This window comes from Amblyomma americanum, chromosome 8 (genome assembly GCF_052857255.1).
Source record: "Amblyomma americanum isolate KBUSLIRL-KWMA chromosome 8, ASM5285725v1, whole genome shotgun sequence".
Classification (NCBI taxonomy): Eukaryota; Metazoa; Arthropoda; class Arachnida; order Ixodida; family Ixodidae; genus Amblyomma; species Amblyomma americanum.
In genome coordinates this window covers 83,694,025-83,715,095 of record NC_135504.1, presented here as the reverse complement: position 1 = coordinate 83,715,095, position 21,071 = coordinate 83,694,025, and the positions used below count along the sequence as shown (strand labels likewise).

Here is a 21,071-nt window from a genome sequence, read left to right as displayed (position 1 = left end):
GCACTAACTGCTCCAGGAGAAGAAAGGAATGACGGAGGTGAAGGGCGAGAGAGAGAGAAGTGCACATAGTACACACCAAGCAGCGTTTAGAGCATGTGTGGGTAAATCCAACCCAGTTATGCTCAGGATCGTTGTGTCGCAGCTTACCTGCGCACTAGAGAAGCAGCGGTGGGTCTCTTGGCTTGCTTACAAACATAGGGCGTTGGGCTAGTTGGTTCTGCATGACTGAAAAGTGGGACAGCAGTGCAAAAAACGGGGAGGAAGGGGGCTAGCAACGGTTTGTAGAGACAGCTGTCCTAAATGACCGTCTGCTTTTCTGCTTGCTAAGACTACATTCATGCTGATGTCGGGAAGCACAACAACAGTGCACACACAGTAGAGCAGGAAGTAGAGAGATTTCAGCTGGAGCTGAATGGTGCTATATATTAGCAGAAAAAGTAGTGCAATTCTAATACTGAAAATACACGGAGTACAGGGGATAAAACAAACAAACAAACACCTTACACACAAATGATGCCCACTTATTCCCTATTCAGAATGATTTTTCAGACTAGCCTTGAATCAATGATACAAAGGCAAACCTATTATTAGGAGTGTGATTGATGGCTTAGGTCTAAGGCAAAAGCTTGAAAAAATAACATGGCATTCGCTCATGGGTCCAATGCTTATTTCACTATTAATATATATTTGCACCCATGTTTGCGAGGCATACTTACTCCACTGTACCACCTGACTCACAGCATCGGATAGCAAAATATGAGCGACCACATTTGTTCAATATCCACAGAGGAGTGAGCCCTAATTGCAATCTGAAAACGCCTTGTGCCATGGCGCTCTTTGGCCATAGATGCCCTTGCGCCATAAAAATCCACAATCATCATCTAATTGCAATCTGCTATGCGGTGACTTGAACCGACAGTTCTTTAGGTAACAGAGTGGATTACGGGCGAAGGAGACATACATGAGGGCACCGACAGTAAGGTAAGCAGCAGATTATATAGGGGAGTCTACAGGGATAAAGAGGCCGCAGGCACTTCAGAACAGGGTTAAGTGGAGGGATATGGGAGAGGCCCTTGTTTTGAAGTAGGCATAGCTGGGCCAGTGATGATAATTCAGTAACATTACAAGTGATGCTACAAGGATACACACAATTCATCATTACCCTCATCGCAGACAGTGAACTGGCTGTTTAATACTTGAATTGCATTCACCCTACCTTCAGGACACAGGCCTGGAGCAAAGAATAAGATTAAGCATACTAGTAACAATAAAAAAAAAACACATAGATAAGAATGAGGACTAAACAATGGGCACAAAGAATAAGAGCCAAATTAGGATCAGCAATGACAGAGCAGTCATCTGCACAGTGTGTGTTTCTTTAGGCCTTGGTCCTTTTTCAGAAGGTGAAAAGAATTTCATTCAGAATTTTGCCTCTATGCAACCAACCACATTGACGATCGCACAGTAATTAATGTGGTAGTTTTTTTTCTGCCAATTTCCTGTGTAGCATAGGTAGCGAGAACATAATTCAAAATAATGCCCAACTGTGACCAACCTCCAGAACGCTCAGCCCCTAGTCGCACCTATTGCCAAGGTAGAATTCGGCATGAGACTGCGATGACCATCCTAATCTTTATGTGGTGCCTCTTCAGTCACAGTTGTCCTTACACTCTCTTCATTGCTTAGAACCTGTACTTTGCAAGCAAGCACGATGGCATCAGTACTTACGTAACCGTTGGAGCTGAATAACAACTGGATTCTGCTTAACTTGCAATGTGTTTGTGTTTCTACACGGCGTCACTGTTGCGAGTCTATAGTCTTCTGGCCTGCTTTACTTTTACACATCCACCAGCTTAATTCAAATCCTCAGTAATGTACACATCAGAGGTGAATGCTTCTTCCAAGACAAAGTTCATAAACACATACGTCTTTAATGCGCTAAGAAGATGGGCCGGCACTCTGGTGCTGCAAATGTGCCGAATGATGGATTCCTCTCCCGTCCTCTCCACCATGAGAGAGAAGGCGTAGGAGATGGGAAAAGAGACTGACAGGAAGCCAGTCCAGGAAAAGAAACTGGTGAGCCAGTGGGCAGAGAATAATGTATTAGTTGATATCGAGATTCGCAGCTGCCTAAATCCCTGTCTACATCGCTGTCTACGGCGTGTGTCAACACATCTCAACGGTCTGCAGTCGGGGAGTGAAATATGTCTACGCTGCAGAGAAAATCGTAAAACCTTATTTAAAGAATATATCCACAGCAGAGAAATTGTAAACATCCCTTTCACTAGATGTCACAGGCCAGAATACAATATGCTGAGCGAGTTGGTTTCTAACTTCCATATCTACAGAACTAAAGAGGAGACAGAATGAACACACACGCACGCACCAGCGCTCTAGCTGTTCTGTGACGTGCGTGTTCCTGCTGTATGGACTCTAGCGTTGTAGATGTGGATGTCACAGGCAATGATCAAAGAAGTGCATCTCGCAGTTTGAACTAAACGTGATTTTTGATCTTGGAAAGTACAAACAAGCAAAAAAGAAAAGACTGCAGTTCATACTTGTCCAGTCAAAACACGAAAATACGTCTCTGCACAATTTACAACTTGGAAATGCTTCCGCCTGAGAGCTGGAAATTGAAGACACCTTCCTGAAGAGCAATGCACCCAGAAATACAGAACTTGCACGCATGAAACTACATTTGCTCTACCATTCGCAGCTGCCCTAAGCGTATAAGCTGAATAGTTCATGAACAGTAGAGTCCGAACAAAAATTTTCACATATTATACAGAATCGCTCACCCCACCAGCTCAATCAACAGATTATAGCTGCTGCGCAAAGTTCAGGCGCTCAGGCACAGAATTGAAGAAGAAAATCTTATACCTACGTCGAACAGTGTGCGTCAGGCTTGTATCGATCACCGCAAAGTTATGTGCGCTGCATGATTTTGAAGGCCCGCCTCGCCACTCAAACGTAGTGCGCGCTTTTCAAACAAGCGGCTACGAAGCGGTTCATCGCAGAAAATTATGAACGGCGCTCGAGCTATGTTTCATGCCGTGAAAATTAGATCGACGCCTGTGAGCCTTACCACTATATCCGCGCGTTTCACGAGACTCGATATACTTCCGCACAACGCGCCTGAACGAGCCTCCAACCAACCTTCGTTTAAAAAAAAAAACTAAAATAAACGTTTTACTTCATAGTGGCCAGATGAGTATTTAGATCCCGCCAAACTTTTCACTGGCTGAGTGGTTGTTTGTAATGCATAACCTGTGTTAATACGATTCATCACAAAACCTTCAAAAAATAATTACTAGATGCGTCATAGTTAACCAAAACTAATTCTGCATGCCTAAACTGCCTTATCGTTGCATAAACCGCTAAGCGCTCAAGCAGACGACAGCCTTTGCGAGCGGCAGTTACGGCGCAGTTGAGAGAGATATTTGCCGAGGCTTTTGTCCGTCGATTGAGATGGCGAGCGAGGACGACTTTACAGAAATTCGCGAGTATTTCACTGACGAAGTATGGAAGAGCCTCACGGAATACATGAAGACGCGGTACGCGAACATAAAAGAGAACTACGAGCTGATGGTGAAGCTGGGTGAGTGAACTCTTTTTACTGCCTTCCTTCGGAGCTGTTTGTTTCAAAATAGGTCATGCTTCAGCAATTTTCCGTGAATAATACACCTCATGGCTACCAGAATGACGCAATTTTCAAACACAACAGCTGTGCATATTAGAAAATTGCATGATGCCCCTCGATTTGAAAATTTGAATGAATTTTGGGGCCAGAATTAACGGCTCACAGTCGTGCACACAAACAGGCTTCACTGACTGCTAGCATATATAAGAGGAGATAGAAACAAAAAAGAATTGCCGGAAGCAGACATGACCCTTACCTGTATTTTTGCAGACCTGAAACCACCGCTTCCCGAATTTATGAAACCAAAACCGGCCCCAGCTATACCGGCTAAACCTCCAAAAAAGTCCAATTCCCGTAAGTATATAAAGAGCTGTCGCAGTGTTAAGTGCTACGATAATTCTTTTTTATTATTTTTACTGCCACTTTCTTGCTTCATATGCTGAAGGAAAGATGCACGTCGTATCTGAGAGCGATATATCGGAGAGGTCCGCCACACTGTATACGCTTAGAATGAGTTTTGTTCGACCTTTAAAATAGATGTTGCAAAATATGTTCAACCAATATTTTGTTGGTATTGAGGATGCAGCTTTTCAGATTGGACGGTCGCATAAGTTGTTAGTGTGAGCTGCTTCTTTCCATATGCATAAGATAATAAATAGAGCGTGTTACGCAGTCAAACGCGCGCCGTAGAATATGCTTTTCTCAGCTAAACTAGGTGAGTTGTTCGAGCTCAAATTCCGCACAGAAAGGGCAGCAGGTCGGCAGAATTGTTGTATGCTACATTTGTTTTGGGGTACTTACCTGAATCGATAAAAAAAAAAAAGTCGGATATTCGCATCGTCTGCGGCGACAACCATGAAAACTGGCAGTTATCTCAGGGACTGCACTGGTGGCGCCATCTCGTTTGCCGGCTGTGTAGATCCGGCAAAGAATAGGGGTAGGGTGCTTTTGCGGGAGGTTTGAAGACGCTTTTTCAACTGCTTTAGCTGGCAGCACGGAGACTAAAACCTTTAGCTGTGGAAACTCTGCTGTTTGCGGCGACCAGAAAAGGTCACAAGCCCGCGGAGCCACTATCATGCTGGCGGCGCCTGGCAGCCTGGAAAGAAATTACCGCCGTTTCGGTCGAGACCTACTGAACTAGAGACCTGCACATTTGGCACTGCTCCAGCGCGCACGTTCCAGTTTAAGGCTTTTGCCGCTAGGAAACGTCAGCTACGGGCGGCCTGGCGCTACAATTAACGTTTTAGGCAAGAAGGCGTCAGTTGTTTTACTTCAAGGATGTAATAGTTTTGTCATTTGTCTACGTTGTGAGTATTCATCATTCATCTATTGCATAGCAAAGGTGCCAGAAAGTCTCACGCCTGGAATGCGAGCAAACAAAATATTCAACGCTAGAATTTAAAGAAATGTCATATTTGCATTGTTCATTGCTAGCTTTAAAAATAATGAGACGGGACAAATGCACAGGGAGGCAGTGAGAGGAGAGAAATCACTTGTCGAAAGCAGGCGATGATGAATATCATGACAAACGAACAGGTCAATTGAGCGCCCTAAACGGCCAAAAAGTTAACGAAAGTTGGCGCACGCAGTCCCATAGGACGCCGCCAAATGTGCAGGACTCTAGTTCCGTAGGTCTTGGTTTCGGTTGCCAAGGCAACCGGTCGAGCGTGTCGCCTCCGTTCAGCCGCGCGCGCCTGATTTCTATTGAGGGCACTCTCGCGCGCTTCTTTACCGCTGGTAGGCCAAGAGCAACTGGTGCTACGCTTCAAACATTTGAGGACAGACACCGACAAGAACTGTTGCTGTTTGACTTAAGGGCGCAGAAATACAACGTCACGGCGTGCCCGCTGAACCAAACAGCCGTGCCGTCTGCTTGTCGTCTGCTTTGAGCGCGCGCCGCTGGAGAGAGCGCCGGAGCCGTCTGCCCGGGCGCTGCATTTTTTTTTTCGCCGCGGCTTCTACGACGCTCCGCATGGCGCCGCCACTGCATACGGCCCATGGAAGATGATGAAACGGCCCCGTCGGCGCATACAAGTGTGACCTCCGGTCCGTTCGATACGCCTACACTACTTGAACTGGTCCTCGCGGTGCTACACTTCGCCATTCGTTCCAGCGGTGCAAAATGGCGCCGCTGCACGACGCCATTCGTTTCAAAAAAAGTGCAGGTCTAGATTAGGAAAGTGGAGCTGCAGCCGCCATGGAAGCAGACGACGGCTTGCTGGACGATGGCTTGCGCTTTGCGATAAACGACGGATATACTCAGATTATTCCACAGTGCCTCACACGGGTTTGCCGATTCTCATGGAAAGTGAGTGGCCACCCGAGAAGGCGGCGACGGAGGTGGGGACGGCGGCCCTCGCGGGCACCTCGCATCTCTCGACTATCGTGCTCTCGACGGACCCGTAACTGGCGTCTTTTCTTTCTACTAATAAACTTATATTAGTTCTCGAAGCCGGTTATGTTAACTAAAAAGTAAACACGTGCATGCAGCGCATGATGCACGTTGTTGCAACAACCACTTAGCATGCAAGTCGGCACGCGCGCACCTCAGTCGTGTTCAGTAAAAGAACACACGTGCGTTTCGCTTAGCTCGTTAGGACTGATGCTTGGGCGAGTTGGTATGCCATGTTCAAGAAGAACAGCGCGAAAAGACAAGGACCACAGGATGATACACAAAGACAAGCGCTTAGCTGCCGCGAGGTTCCATCGAGGCTGATTCATGGTAACACTTCGCTGCGATGTGCTGTTTGAAAATTCTTCACGCGGTTCGGGATGTTGGCGGCCGTTGATTTGGTGCGCCACGCTGCTAGCTGTAATTTGCTGGCGACGCCAAGGCTAGCAGACGACCAGGCCTGCACTCGACCATTCGTTTTGGAAGTAGACAGCACTCGAACTGCTGGAACTGGCGCTGCACGCTCGCAGCACCGCCACGGAACTTTACAGAACTGCAGCAGGGAGTGCAGGCGGATCGAACGGACCTCTGATCTTCCTCCGTGGCTGGCAGCGCTCGGGCATCTAGCAGACGACGGAGAGGTGGTTACAGTAGCGGGAAGCGCGCGCGGCCGTTTTTATGTCGACTTGAAGGACCGCGGTTGTTCATAAGATGTTTTGCGCGATGCAGGCGCTTGTTTCGACTAGACCACGGTGCATATAGTCTGTGCCGCCTGCAATGGCACCTTTTGCGATAGTTCTCGCTGTTTATCTATTTGTTTCGCTTACGTGTGTGTGATCGCAATTCGATCGTCTCACCACCTCGCAAGCACGAATGCTCGCTTCATAGTAAGATCGCATAGTTCTAATTCACAAAATATTTCGGCTGTGAATTTCGTGCGCCTGCCTGATATTGCGATGGTGTTCGCGGCCTTTCATGAGGGCGGCCGCAGATTGCAGCTCCAAGTACGCGCTCAGACGCGCGCATATATGCATAATAATAATAATAATAATTCGTTTTTTTTTGGGCGGGGGGGGGGAAGGAAATGGCGCAGTATATGTCTCATATATCGTTGGACACCTGAACCGCGCCGCAAGGGAAGGGATAAAGGAGGGAGTGAAGGAAGAAAGGAAGAATGAGGTCCCGTAGTAGAGGACTCCGGAATAATTTCGAGCACCTGGGGACCTTTAACGTGCACTGACATCGCACAGCACACGGGCGCCTTAGCGTTTTGCCTCCATAAAAACGCAGCCGCCGCGGTCGGGTTCGAGCCCGGGAACTCCGGATCAGTAGCCGAGCGCCCTAGCCACTGAGCCACCGCGGCGGGTCATATATGCATGTGCTGAACGTGTTTGGCGAGGTGTTAGTTGAGCGCGATAAGAGCGTGGTCTTCATTATGATCTGTGCAGTGGAAAGGCGGATATAGTTTGAGAAACGCTTGACTGATTGGAACATGTCCTCTATTGAAAGCCCTCACGAGCACATTGCTCGAGTCATACAGGCATATCCGATTGAGGAGAGTGCTCGATTCTGCCATCGCCGACTGTCGTACAGCTTGATGCTGGGACCTTCTGCCACAAACACTTAAAATATCTGAGAAGTACCCTACACATGCATCTCCTCACGGATGGCTCATTAAAGAGATAAAAAGAATTCCCAGCGCGGATAATCATGCATGCATGCACACGGCGGTACGTGAGGCGCCGACACGCAAGGCCGGCCGGACTATTAATGTAGCGCCTTTAATTAAAGTGCCAGTCCTCTGCGGTAAAGCTGTAGCACTGCAGATACGACACGAAGCTAAATTTGCAGAGTACACCCGCCTGTTCTAGATGAAGGTTCAATCAGCTGATCGCTTTTGTCGCTCAATTATGCGTGCATTCCTTGCCGGCAGCAAAAGCCGGCGGCCGACAGACTGCAGCTGAACGGAACCTATACCGATTATTTTCTGATTACAGCCCTCAGGAGTTCACGAACGTAGAAATCGCAACGACGGCAGCGCAGTGTCAATCACCACGCGTGGTCGATCGTCTGCGGTCATATATACCAGTCATACTTACTGCGTGGTAAACAAACACCGATAATCCGAGAGTACTGCGTGTCGTCTGATGAACAACGCACGGGCAGTATTTGCCTCCGACGTGGTGTCAACTGAAGACGTTAGACTGCGATTGCTCATCGCATGCTTTTGAGGATTTCTCGAAGCTCACACAGCAAGCACACTGTGCACCGAAGGCACACGCTAGCGTTGTCGTCGCCAATGTGTACGGGTGCGAGCACGATCAGCTGTTGGTTCTGCAGTCTGCGGCAGCCCTCAATAACTTCGGGTCGCTGTTTTAGATCTCAAGCAGCCTATTAATTTCTGTCGTACGCGCGCCTAGCAACGACACGCAGCAGAACGCGAATCCATGCAGAGCATCTGCCCTCCGTGATCCGTGTTTGGCTTGCCGCCGTGATTGCCGCTGGCTGGTTCCGGTGGCCGCCTGCCCATGTGATCATGATGCGCTTTCCTGTCAGGGCCAAACTTGCTGGCAGCCATGGGCTGCCCGGACGCTGTAAATCGAAGAGACCCAGTAATGATCACAAAGAAAAAAACATAGTTTGGCGAAAACTTCGCTAAATATAAACCCTTTCGCTAAAAAGCGTCTCCCACCCGACTTCTTTGCCAAATATCCACGACCGAAAAATGAGATGGCGCTACCGGTGCAATCGCCGAGAAACGGCTAGTTTCGTTTCTTCGTTGCCGCGGGCGATGCGAATATCCGAGTTTTTTATTGATCGATTCAGGCAATAACCCCAACCACATGCAGCATAAAACAATTCTATTGCCATTTCTGGGCGCGATTTGAGCTCGAACAACTCACCAGCTTATGTGAGGGAAGCTGTATACGGCACGCGTTTAATTGTGCAACAAGTCTGCATCATGTTGCAAAGCTACCTGTGTATTGGAGGCGCCGTAGTGGAGGGATCTGTATTGATTTAGACCACTTAACTAGCTATAGGTTATTTAACGTGCGGTGATATATGGCACAGAACATGTGTCTTGCACTTTACCTCCATGAAAATGAAGGTGCGCTTTGGTCGGGATTCGATCCCGCGTCCTTAATAGGGGCTTAGCAGCCGGGTGCCATCCACTGAGGGCCCCCAGCGGGTAAAATATAGAACAAAAGAAGCGCGCATCGCTGCGATAGGTATCGAACCCACGGCCTGCACCTATACATGTCGCGTATGGTAGCCTCACCTCACCTACAATAATAATGGTAGTTTTAAAAAACTTCGGGCCTTCTTAACCACATTCAAATAAAATGCGATTGCACTGGAAAGTTGGCCCACCCCGAATTATTCCGAAGGATCCCCAAATTTTGAAAGTAAGCCCTCCCCATAAAATGAATTAAAGTGGATTAATGCGGATTAACGGGTTATATTAATTCTGATAGGTGGATTGGTGGGGATTTTAGAGCGGATTGATGTGGAAGGATGTGTCGCTATGATAATTCAGTGGAAAGTACTAGAAAATTGCCCAGATTTTCACACTTGGTGGTGCTGATGACGTAATGGCCCCCTCGACCAATCAGGGAATTACTCTACGGAGAAACCCGATGGTTTTCGCATGAGGACAACCTAATTTGGCATTAACAAATGGCACACACCGGCGTGCGCGCACACACACACGCGCACGCGCGGACCCACCACACATACGCAATTACAAATACACGGCCACTGGGCAGGGTAAACCATGCCTTCGTTCATTGGCCTCTTGAATGAATGAGCTCCTTTGTGTGGATGGACTACTCTTCCAAGGAAATTTTTGCAGAGAAAAATGCGCGCACTGTTTCCCAAAAGTTGCGTGGAAATGCACGCGATACGGTTCTTTTTCCGTCAGTAGAAGTTGCTGCACTAGTAAACCAATTCGGAGATTCTCGGTATGACTACACGCCCGGCACGTAGTACCTGTTTTAACTACGCCATGCCTAAATTAGTGACGGAATTTATAATCAAAGGAGCCCTGAAACGCATTTAAGAGAGTACATGATCGCGCTCAATCACTACATTCCTTCGTCATGAACACCTCTGCCAAATAATGCACTTCTACATACAGCAGAGAACCCACAAATCCGCGCGAAAGCTGGCGAGTCCTTTCCGGCGTCCTTTTTGTGCTCGCGCCCTTCTCCGTCACACGCGCCTGCGTAATTCTGTTCAGAGACAGCAGTTGGTTAGATTCTTTCAGGCGTCACGCAACTACCATGGCCGCGGCCAGTCAGCAGCGTCGCCCCGATGGGTCAGGAAGCTCCACCCCCTGGGGAATACCTTCGCGAGGAGCGCCGACCTTCGAGCGTGCAAAAAGTGACGAGAGGAGAAGGAAATGCACGAAGAGGCTGACATTTAAATTTTGTCCACAGATATCTCAGCTTATAGAAAAGACATTTAAAAAAATTCTTGCTCGAGAACATTCGTCAAGCGGCATCTTTTAACATCACAGGAATACCGCGCCTTTTTGAGAGGCCCTTTCAGAGCCCCTTGAACACCCGTGGAAACGTTCCTCAGATTCCCGCCGGTGCTTATTGTATCACCACCGTTACGGTGCGCCCATTAATCTTTCAGGTTAGAGTACTCAAATATTACCACAAAACTTCAGCACTAAACGAAACCGCATTAATGACCTCTTAAGGACAGGCAACTTGCAGTTACACTGCAACATATCTCAGAAAAAGTTTACAACTGTTCTTCACCTCTGTGGTAAAATTTTTAAGAACTTCTCCATAATGGAGCGTTCTTTTATCGTGCAACGTGGTGGGTAAAAATTTACAATCAACCTTATACTGTGAGTACTTGTATCTCTGGCGAGAGGAATATATATATATATGCATTTTTTATTCAATTCCCCTGAACACCTGAGCGGGCATAACATAAAAAGGGTACTTTTATTTATTTATTTATTTATTTATTTAATTATCTATACATGTACCTACATTCACCCGCAGGGACATTATATGGGGTGTACCACAGTATCCTTCACTACATTAGCTCCGAGGAAACAAATATACAAACAGGTAAAACAATAATAGAGGATAATGCAAGCACTCCGATAGGACATAGCAAGAGCATGCGACAAAATATCAGCGTCAATGAACACTGGGAATTGACTGGAAATACATGCAATGTCGCCGCGCACACAAAGAATTAGGTAAGTTTAAAACACGGTAAAGAGAACGAATGTTCTCCCCACCATGTCGACATACAGACTACGGTAATAAGTGTTAAACCAGGCAAGCCTTTAGCGCAACAGAAAATTCTCAATCGGATGTAGCCACAGCTATGTCGCGGGGAAGATTATTTCATGAAGTGATTGTGCGTGGAAAAAATAAATGTGCAAAAACTGAGGTACGCGCTGATGTTTCTTTAATCATATCCGGGTGATCTCGACGCTGGTAAATGTAAGTAGGTGGTAAAAGAGTGGCATCTTTGTTCAGTACGGTGCGACATTGAAATCAGTCTCGTAAAAACACGAGTCGAAAAAATTGCCGACATGAGGATAGAAGAGGCCATCCTAAGCTACTTCTGATGTCAGTGATACTGCTTCGCTGCGAATATTTGTGGGACACAAACCGGGCGGCTCGGTTGTGAATTTTTTTTCCAATCTGTTGTTAAGAACATGCGTGTATGGGTCCCTTATGACCCAAGCATATTCCACGATTGGGCGGACATTTGTTACGTAGAGCAGCTTTTTCACATCTTGTGGAGCATATTTAAAGTTTAGTTTGATAAAATATATAGAGCGGGCAGCCTTCAGAGTTAAAATGTCTACATGGTGGTTCCATGCCAAGTCGGAGCTAAATGTTACTCCTAGGTATTTTGCCTCGCTTACTTGAGAGATCATTTAATCGTTTAAAAAGTATTGTGTATTGATCGGTCTATGCTTTCGGGTAAAACGAACATATGCTTGCATTTAGACATTTAGATCCATAAGCCAGGAGCGACATCAGGATGAAATACTGTTCAGGTCATTTTAAAGGTCGATCCTGTCGGAATCATGTTTTATTTCTCGGTAGAAGAGGTAATCATCAGCGTAGATTCTTATTTCGGAGGTTATACCATAGCCAATGTCATTTACGTAGATCACAAACAGTAGTGGGTCGAGCACTGAGCCCTGGGGCACACCTGAAAGCACGGAAACGTTTGTCGATTGGGAGCCGTTATTCAAGACCTTTTGACCGCGTATTGTCAAATAATTTTGTATCCAGAAAAGTATGTTGTGCGGCAAGCCGAGAAAGGATAACTTCTGCTAAAGAAGAATGTGGGAGACGGCATCGAACGCCTTTTGGAAATCAAGTAATAAGCAATCCGTCTGTATGCCCAGATCACAGGAAGCTAAATGTCATGCGAAAATTCGATTAACAGCGTAACACAAGAAAGGCCAGAACGAAACCCATGCTGGTAGTCAACAAGAAAGTTATTTTTATTAAGGTGTTTGATTAAATTTCAGTAGATAACGTGTTCCAAAGTCTTGCAGCAAACACTAGTTGAAGATATCGGCCTATAGTTTACCACTTGGTTCCGAAGTCCACCCTTGTGAACAGGCACAACGCTACCCATCTTCCAGTCTGCTGGTAAATCACAAATAGTAAGAGACAGGTTAAAGATTATGGCTAGATATTCGGATATAATTGTTGCGCATGATTTGAGAACGAAGTTCGGAATACCGTCAGGGCCTGAAGCTGAATTCGATGGTGCATTTCATGCAATTTTTCAAGCATTCTGCAAAGGCACACGCTTTGTCGAAATTATTTTTTTTATTTCTTTGCTGCATCAGCTTCGGCGTTATAAAAATAACTACAGCCACCGTCACCACTTCGCGCACTTTTTCGTGCGCTCCCAGACGCCCTTAGAGAGTGTGGGGGTAGCGGCCTCGGTCACAGAGGAGATGCCCTCAACTCAGCCGGAAACCAGCTACCAAGTGACAAGGGGGTTGGTCGTTTGGTGCCCAGCTTTCGCCGGTCGCAAGCCAGAGAATGGGTCGGAGCCAAAGGTTCACAAAACAAAAAAGTTTACACAGCTAAGAGACGATACAGAGGCATTTACAATCACTCGTACGAGCACATACAAAGAGATTCACAAATACAATGCTACTCATGCAAAGTCACAATACAGAGAGAGATACAATTCAGCAAAATCTTTGCACCCAAAGTGCACTAACACAGAGAGAGACAAATAAACAAAGCACTATTTCTTCACCGGGCACTGCGACAGTCCGACGACCTGAGGAGCACGACGAAGCCGATCCGCAGACTGGCGCACGTTGCCTCACTGGTCCGTCCTTGGCTGGTCGAGTGGTGTTCTCCCGGGAGTCGAGCGGGCGCGCTTCTCGAAAGCTTAAACGGCGGCTTGCGCTCACAGACAGCGGTTGCAGCCCCTCATTGATAGGCGCGGTCCGCGTCGGTTTGTTCTTCGCGCCAGGGCAGGCGCGCACATACACGCAGCTTCAACAGCACCAACTCCTTCTCCTTCTTGCGCCGGGCGCGCGACCCCATTGGTCGAGCGCGGAAACCACCTTCTAGAACAATCTAGGTCATTCGCGGCACGCTGAGTCATCGGCGCCGGAGCGAAGTGGGGGGGAGGGTATCAATTGGTGCGCACAAAGTTACCCCCCTTCCGTCGACAACAAGCAAAAACTTCTCCAACATTCGAGAAGAATCGACGCTGCGCGTGTCTATGTTTACTTTGTCGCCCCGCCGGCGAGCTGAGTGAAAAGCACCGCGCGCTCCGGGGTCCTTCTTCGGTGTTTTTTTTGTTTTACTTTACCGAAGGCGGGCGCGATTGCTTAGGCGCAGCGCCTGTTTGTTTCGAACATGCGCCGAATTTTGTGACACCCACCAATAGTCAGCTTGTCATGCCGTAACTTAAATACTGAGTCTTGTTGCCGACCGAATTCGGGTAGTTTCTAGCGAGCAGTACGAACAGAGTGTGAAATATCCTCGCGAATTGAATACACGGTGCATTTCGATTTGCTACAGGCTGCCAATACTTCTTCCCGCTCCTTAAATCTTGCAAAACATGTGACTATTGGCCGGTTAGGAGGGCTGACATCGATAATTCAGTCTGTGATCCTGTCACAGACATATCTGGACCATAATTGATTTCTACATCACCCGACAAAATCAACAACAAATGTGACACAGCAACATGCATTACTGCTGTCAAGTACTGCTTAATAAAAAAAAGGAACAGGTTCTTTGATGTCAAGTGGGCACGACACCATCAGCAAGGAAGGGTTTCAGATCTTAGTGCATGAATTATTTAAATAACAAGCCTGAAGCAGAACAGATGAGTGCATGGCGCGCGGAACGGTGTCTTGCCCCAATGACGGTGGCTGCGGTGGCCGTTTAAATACACGAGGTGATGTCCCGGGTTGCCAGACATGAGGGCAGATTTTGTCTAATCTTGGAGGGAGGGCTGATTCACCGTGTTCGTTCGTGAATCCATGTTTCAAATAGTCGGCGGATCGTCAAGGTAAGGGCTTGAACCGTGAATTTCGAAAACAGTTGACGATCCGTGGACGAAGATACCCGACCGGAAAGGCCAGGTAGCCAGAATATCCTGAACCAGAAGAACGGGTGAGTGCATGGCGCGCGAAACGGTGTCTGCCCCCTTCAATAAATACCTGTTCAACAATAAATATTGACCACGCAGAACGTACACAATAACGTACACAACATTTATTCCGGAAAAACAAGAAGCGTATATATATCCTTGTTTTTGTGATACCTTATATATCCACTCGACTGATTCGTTTCAGGAACGCCGACCCGAAACCACAGCAAGCAAAGCAAGGACACGCCAGTACGTACGGGTCCGCTCCCTGCAATCTGTAGTGGGCCAACGCTGGCGGTCAAGCCGGTGTCGCCTTATCCCTCACCCTCGGTTCTTTCTTTGTCTTTGGAAGCTGCAAATGAGTTTGGCTTTGAATACTGTAATGGCGTGCAGTATATAATCTTAAGCATTTTAAGCGACGATAAAATATGCGCTAAACCTCGCAGTACATTGTCGCTAATTATATTACAAAACAATTCACTGCCGCCTTTTTCTTCTTGTAATAACAAGAATATGTTTTTTTCGATAATAATGGCAACTTTGAATTGCACTCAAGTCTTCTTCATGAAGACTACACAGGCTACGCAGTATAGACCGCCTAACAGCATATTGAGAGCCCGAGCACTGCACGTGCCCTGTCCAGTTTGGAGTTAACTTCCCTTCCAAAATTTAAATTATTGAACGCTGAACAATTCGCCAGTTTTATATTCATTTCTACAACCACAGAGTAGGACTGATCAGATTGTACCATTATTTTGTTTTTGTCTCTGACAGTAGACAGACCCTTTAAGATGCAATAAGAACGTCTGAGACCTTAGGACCCGTGCGGGCGAAGGAATGTGTAGTGAATGTATGAATATGCTGTAGCAAGGTGCAGTACGGTGATATACTGTGTGTATGATGTACTGTAACTGTAACAGTACAGTACGGGTGCTGCGCTGCACTGTATAAATATTGCACTACACTACGGAAAGGTGATACTGTAGTGGGTTCCTCGAAGATTGCTTAGCCTGCAAGGAAACTCAACTTTACTGGTTGTTAACGTAAACTTGTAAATGAATGTGCAACTAAGCCCAGATACCACTCTGAATGGCCATCAACCACACTTTCTGGCGATATCTGAGCTCTACTATATACACTCGTGGTCTAATCTAGATGGTATATTATTCCTACAATTTCGACCAAGTATTCGTTTCCTTTTTAAGCGTCATCGCTGTCTTCCGCTTCATATATTGGACCATGGAATGGGTATAGCGATTTGTTTGTGAACCTTATTATTATCATGCACGGCTGACAAAGAGCTCAATACAGATAAAGAAGCCCGCTGCTTGGAGCCGCCTGCTGTGGGCTCCTCCCGTCAAGCAACATCGTGCCGAAAGAGAAAACAGCGGACCTTCGGAAGAGGATTACCGTGTTGAAACAGGTAAATGATCAATTTCTTCGCCCCTGCAATGTGGGATGGAGGGAAAAATCATCTGAACATTGCATCTGTTTATTTGCTATAATCACCAGTGTTTCGGCGACTACTTTCTAAACTTCCGAAAAACAATATGTTCGAAATAGAAAATCTTTCAAGGAAAATAGTCTCAGCCACGGCAGATGTCAGTTCACGAGGAAATCCTACAGATTAGCGAGTTAAAAAAATTAAAATTTAATAACTGCCTTTTCATTAGCTCGCTCTGAAGGTTAGTGGATTTCACAAGGTTACTCCTACCTCTGCCTCCCTCTGAATCGCGCTATCATCTTTTAGCTTTCTTTATCGTTCCCTGGTTGGGGTTAAGCGCCTTTGGTTTGCACAATGTGGCGATTAAAAGCCTCTTCATGTTCTGTGGGGAATGATTGATGCCGCAATCTGATATATGCAGCTTCCCTAAACGTGTAAACGAATGAAATATGTTCCTGGAATGACAATGTTTTGGGCACACAAAAGAAGCGGTATCCATCTCCGCCTTTCGTAACACCGAACATACTCCACCTTATTTGACGCAGTCACCGGTGCAGTTGGAACTGACGGCAGGCGCTACCCAAAGCGTGCCGCCGTCAAGGAAGTCAGCTACGCGGAAGACGGTGAAGACAGCGGCCAGGGGTCGTCCGGCCAGCCCTCCTGTGAGTGTGCGGGTTCGTGGACCCATCTCCATGAAGTGCTAGGGCGGCAGCTCTAAACCAACCGGAGAACACACATTGCATCGCTATTTATAGACCAAAGGCGAGCAGAATTGACCCGGTCGGAGCTCTTTGACTGTTACGAAAAAGAGGGCGACACAGTAAGACTATTTCAGGTGAAAATAGAGACCAGGCAGGCTTTCGTCATGGGTACTAATGCTGGAAATGTACTTTCCCAGCTGAATTCCCAGCAGGAATGACACTTTGAGGCTGCTGAAGAGAGTCTCCTGCATGGAAATTTTCCAGCTGGGAGCAAGAACTGTTTCAGGTGGACGCGATGCCTGGCTCTATAATCCAGCTGGAAACAAGCATAATTCATGCAGGAATTTGAAGGTTTTCAGTTGGAAAGGCATTAGTTGCAGTTCAATAATCCAGCTGCAAATTGTATTTTCTTTAATTGTGAGTTTTACGAGCTAATTTATTCGGCGAAAATTAACTGCGGATGCAATCACACAGTTTTCAGCCAAGCTCTCACCGATTCTCGCTGAAAAAGAGTCAGTCTGGAGACATATAGGTCAATAAAGCGAATATAAGCGAGATCTCGATACTCCGGCCAGGAATCAGTAGAGCTTTGAGCGACGTTATGGGCTTAAGTTTTGAAACATCTCTTAATTACTAATGATTATATGTGGTTCGATGTTTTACTGTGCTGGGAACTGCTGTTTGGTTTTTGCTGTCTTTAATAGAATGTAGTAAATGACACTTAATTGGTCTGCAGCATGTTTGTTTTTCAGCGCAGAATAGTAGCATTCCGTTATAGCAGCTCGATGCGCGCGATTATATGCGACAAGCTATGCTTGCAACTATCCTTGGATGAAATGCAGCCTCACCCGAGACGTCTTCCAGCGGGTCCCGCTACCCGAGACGCCAGCGAAATGAGGTCAACTACTTGGAATGCGAGGAAAACTCGGACGAGGAATACCTGTGTGAGTTGTCTGCGAAAGCCGGTGTACTGGCTTCCAACACGAGGATGGGAAATGCACACTTCATTGTAAATGGGTCTTTTAGTATAGCTGCTAATGGATGAACTTATGAAATGCAGAGCGGCTTGTCTACAGTGTCGAGAGCTCTGAGCACAAATATTCTTGGCTATTTACATCCTTCACTTTCTGGAGCGGCCAGTCGGGCAACTTCTTATACAGTTAACGTGTGACGCACAAAAGGAGTGCTGTGATGAATTCACTTTTATCGTGGCCTGGATGAGCCTTGAACACCGAGACAGGCATATTTCAGGCGCAGTTCGATTCCACTCCTGTCAGCGAGCATTGCGTATAAAATGGGGTATCCTCTCGCATTTTTTTCGGAAACCATGGTCTTGGTAATCTGCTTCCAGTCTGCGATGACTGCGGCATCGACCATCCCGGCGACTGCCCCGAACACGGACCACTGACCCATATCAAGGACGCGGAGGTGAGTGCCAAGCACGCGAACTTTGGATGATGATTCTGAAAAGCTGCCTTCAGACCGCGTTCGCAACTGCCTGTTTTCGGCCGGCACATGGTGACCCGGTGAAAAATACGACAGCGAACTTGCCGAGCGGAGATAGTGCTGCGTAGTGCCAGAGCGTGCCTTCGTTTTATTGCAGTTCTCAACTGTGGTAATTCCCTCTCCCTCCTTTTACAGAATATTTCATTATATTCCCGACTGCATGGTTTCGGTTCCCGCCTTGATCAAGACCGTTCACTGAGCCTTTCCATTTGACCCCGCCCACATATCAGGCCTTCTTTTCATTATTTCATCACACTGCATAGACTGCTTGATTCATGCAAACATAAACGAGAGTTTTATAGTCTGAAACTTCAGCTCCGGAGAATATTGGAAGTGCGGTTTGTGTGTTTACAATGCTGTGGAAAAGGGTAGCCAATGGCATTGCAGGCAGCCTCAAACGGCCACGCCGTTCGCAGGTGGATGCCGGTGACCAGCTGCGCGCCAACAAGACGCTCCCCGAGGGCCTGTCCATCCGTCGCTCTACCATCAAAGGGGCCCAGTACGGAGTGTTCACTCTCAAACCACTGCCCAAGAGGGTCTACTTTGGTCCTTACGAGGGCGTCAAAGTGGATGACAACGGAGAGGGCAACGGCTACACCTGGCAGGTGCGTCGGGCACAGGGCCCCTTTGGAACCATTGAGGCAGTGGGTAGAGAACCTGTTTTCCCGGTCATTTACGACAGTAGTTAAATAGTTACCAACAAGAAATATTTCCACTCAGTGGCGCACTGCCATAAAGTATGATGCAAAGGAACTTTTTGATGTGTAGTCTAATTCGACCTACATTCCAGGATAGACACCCATCACCTGATATACCATCGAAATGCTCAATTCGCAGCTCCCTCTGCATTCTCTTTCATTTATTTATATATTGATAATTTATTTATTGAATACGGCGGACATGCAGTATTTTCAAGCAGGGGAGGGAAATACGTACAGGGTAAAAAGCAAAGCAAATACGATAGTACCGAACAATAGAGATATACCACAAAAACTGCAGTGTAAAGGTACATTTGAAAATGTGGTTACAGTACAGCTACAAAGCCGGTAGTGAAGATATCAGGATTGATTAGAAAGCAGCGGAGAGCTCTCCGGTAGAGCATTCCATTCAGACACTGTTCTTGGGCAAAAAAAGAAAACTTGTATGTATTTGTGCGTGCAAAAATATGTTTCATGCAAATGGTATGCTTATGACGCGAGGCTCGTACAGAATCATTAGCGATGTAATTTTCGCGTTGAACACCATGTCAAGAAAAATATAATGAATGAAGGAAGTTGAGGCGGCTTTTGTTTTATGTTCAAGTGGTCTTAAGTCCACAAGTTTCAACATGACGGAAGGAGAGTTTAGGCGCCTGTAACGGTTGAAAATAATGTGAGGCGCAAGACCTATTTAAATTTTTTCTAGTTTTTGAGTGCCATCTGTAGTGTAGGGGTCCCATACAATGAGGCATACTCGAGACTTGGCATTACAATGGATTTATATGCTTTCAGTCTTAGGGCGCTAGGACAACCGCCCATCCGAAACTTGAGAAATCCTAACCTTTAGCGGGCGGAGGAACATATATTATCATTGTGTTTCGTCCATTTGAGCCGTCTTTATTGTGACACCTAGATACTTACATTCTTTTACCTCTCTGATTGCATTGTTATTTATGCTGTATGTAATATGCTTTGTCAAAGTTAATAACCATTTCCTATTCCTTACACCATTTCGCTAATAATTGTACATTTGTATTTAAGGTAGGCTGGTCGGACACAGATTGCATAGAATTAAATATAATTAGTCATCCGCAAACAGCTTTACGGACACACAGGGTTCGAGAGCTTCTGTTTATATAGATATTGAACAGCACTGGACCCATAACCTATCCCTCAGGCACACCTGAGTAAACCTCTAAGAATCCAGAGGTGGCTCCATCGATGTCGAGTGTTTTGATCAATATTGTCACGAAGTGACGACTGCAGTCCGGAGAGCAGAAAGGCTGCGAAAATGGTGTCTAAATAAAGCTCTTTATTCGGGCTGACTTGCGCCCACATGAATTCCATCACTCGGCGGCGGCGTAGCAACAAGCGTGCTCGGTGGTTGCCGAGCAGAATGCCCGCCGCGGCCGGCCGTGCATGTTTCCTCCAACTTGTCAAGCAGCCCAAGAACGTGTGTGTATGTTGTCTTGAGATCTGACGCAATCTCTTTATTAGCCCACAGCTCCTTAAGTATTGTAAGTGGACCTCTAACGGTTCTCCCATACATCTCGAAGGGCGAGAAACCAATACTCATTTGCGGTACTTCGCGGTAAGCGAAAAAAAAGCGCTGGTAGCTAGCTATCTTTCCCAATCAGTAGGTCTCTCCTGGCACATTTTCCTGATCATATTTTAGAGGTTGCCTTGAACCACTCTACAAGCCCATTACTCATAAGATGGTAAGGCGTTGTCAGTAACTGCCTTACTGACAAATAGCGGCTAACCTCCTTCAATTGCTCCGAAGTGAAGTTCGAGCACCGGTCAGGTCACTCAAGATTTTCTTCGGGAACACATAACGCGAGAACATCTCCCCAAGGCCCTCCGCCACTTGGATACTGTCAACAGCCTTCCATGGAATAGCGTCAGGATAATGAGTGCCCACGTTAACCAGAGTAAGCACGTATGTATTGCATCTGGCGGACACTGAAGAGATTGGCCCCACAATGTCAATGGCCACTCTGAAACGGTACGTCGATGGCTGGCATCTTGCCTAGAGGTACGGGACCAACTCTTCCCTTTGGAA

General features: G+C 46.7%; 2 protein-coding genes across 2 annotated transcripts in view; one reads left to right on the top strand and one right to left on the bottom strand.

The window, feature by feature from the left end:
* LOC144101964 (uncharacterized) overlaps positions 1–3,138 on the bottom strand; it is a 31,786-nt gene extending 28,648 nt beyond the window's left edge. Inside the window, exons 1-2 of the mRNA XM_077635206.1 lie at positions 2,885–3,138; positions 148–225 (exon numbers count right to left, since the gene is read on the bottom strand). The gene's annotated coding sequence lies outside the window, so the exon portion shown is untranslated. The remainder of the gene's footprint in view (positions 1–147; positions 226–2,884) is intronic.
* A 330-nt stretch (positions 3,139–3,468) lies between these two features.
* Positions 3,469–21,071, top strand: part of LOC144102566 (histone-lysine N-methyltransferase PRDM7-like) — a 38,312-nt gene continuing 20,709 nt past the window's right edge. Inside the window, exons 1-7 of the mRNA XM_077635803.1 lie at positions 3,469–3,598; positions 3,911–3,994; positions 14,866–14,919; positions 16,650–16,766; positions 17,648–17,749; positions 18,157–18,233; positions 18,728–18,916. Of these exons, the coding sequence (XP_077491929.1) occupies positions 3,469–3,598; positions 3,911–3,994; positions 14,866–14,919; positions 16,650–16,766; positions 17,648–17,749; positions 18,157–18,233; positions 18,728–18,916 (753 nt within the window). The remainder of the gene's footprint in view (positions 3,599–3,910; positions 3,995–14,865; positions 14,920–16,649; positions 16,767–17,647; positions 17,750–18,156; positions 18,234–18,727; positions 18,917–21,071) is intronic.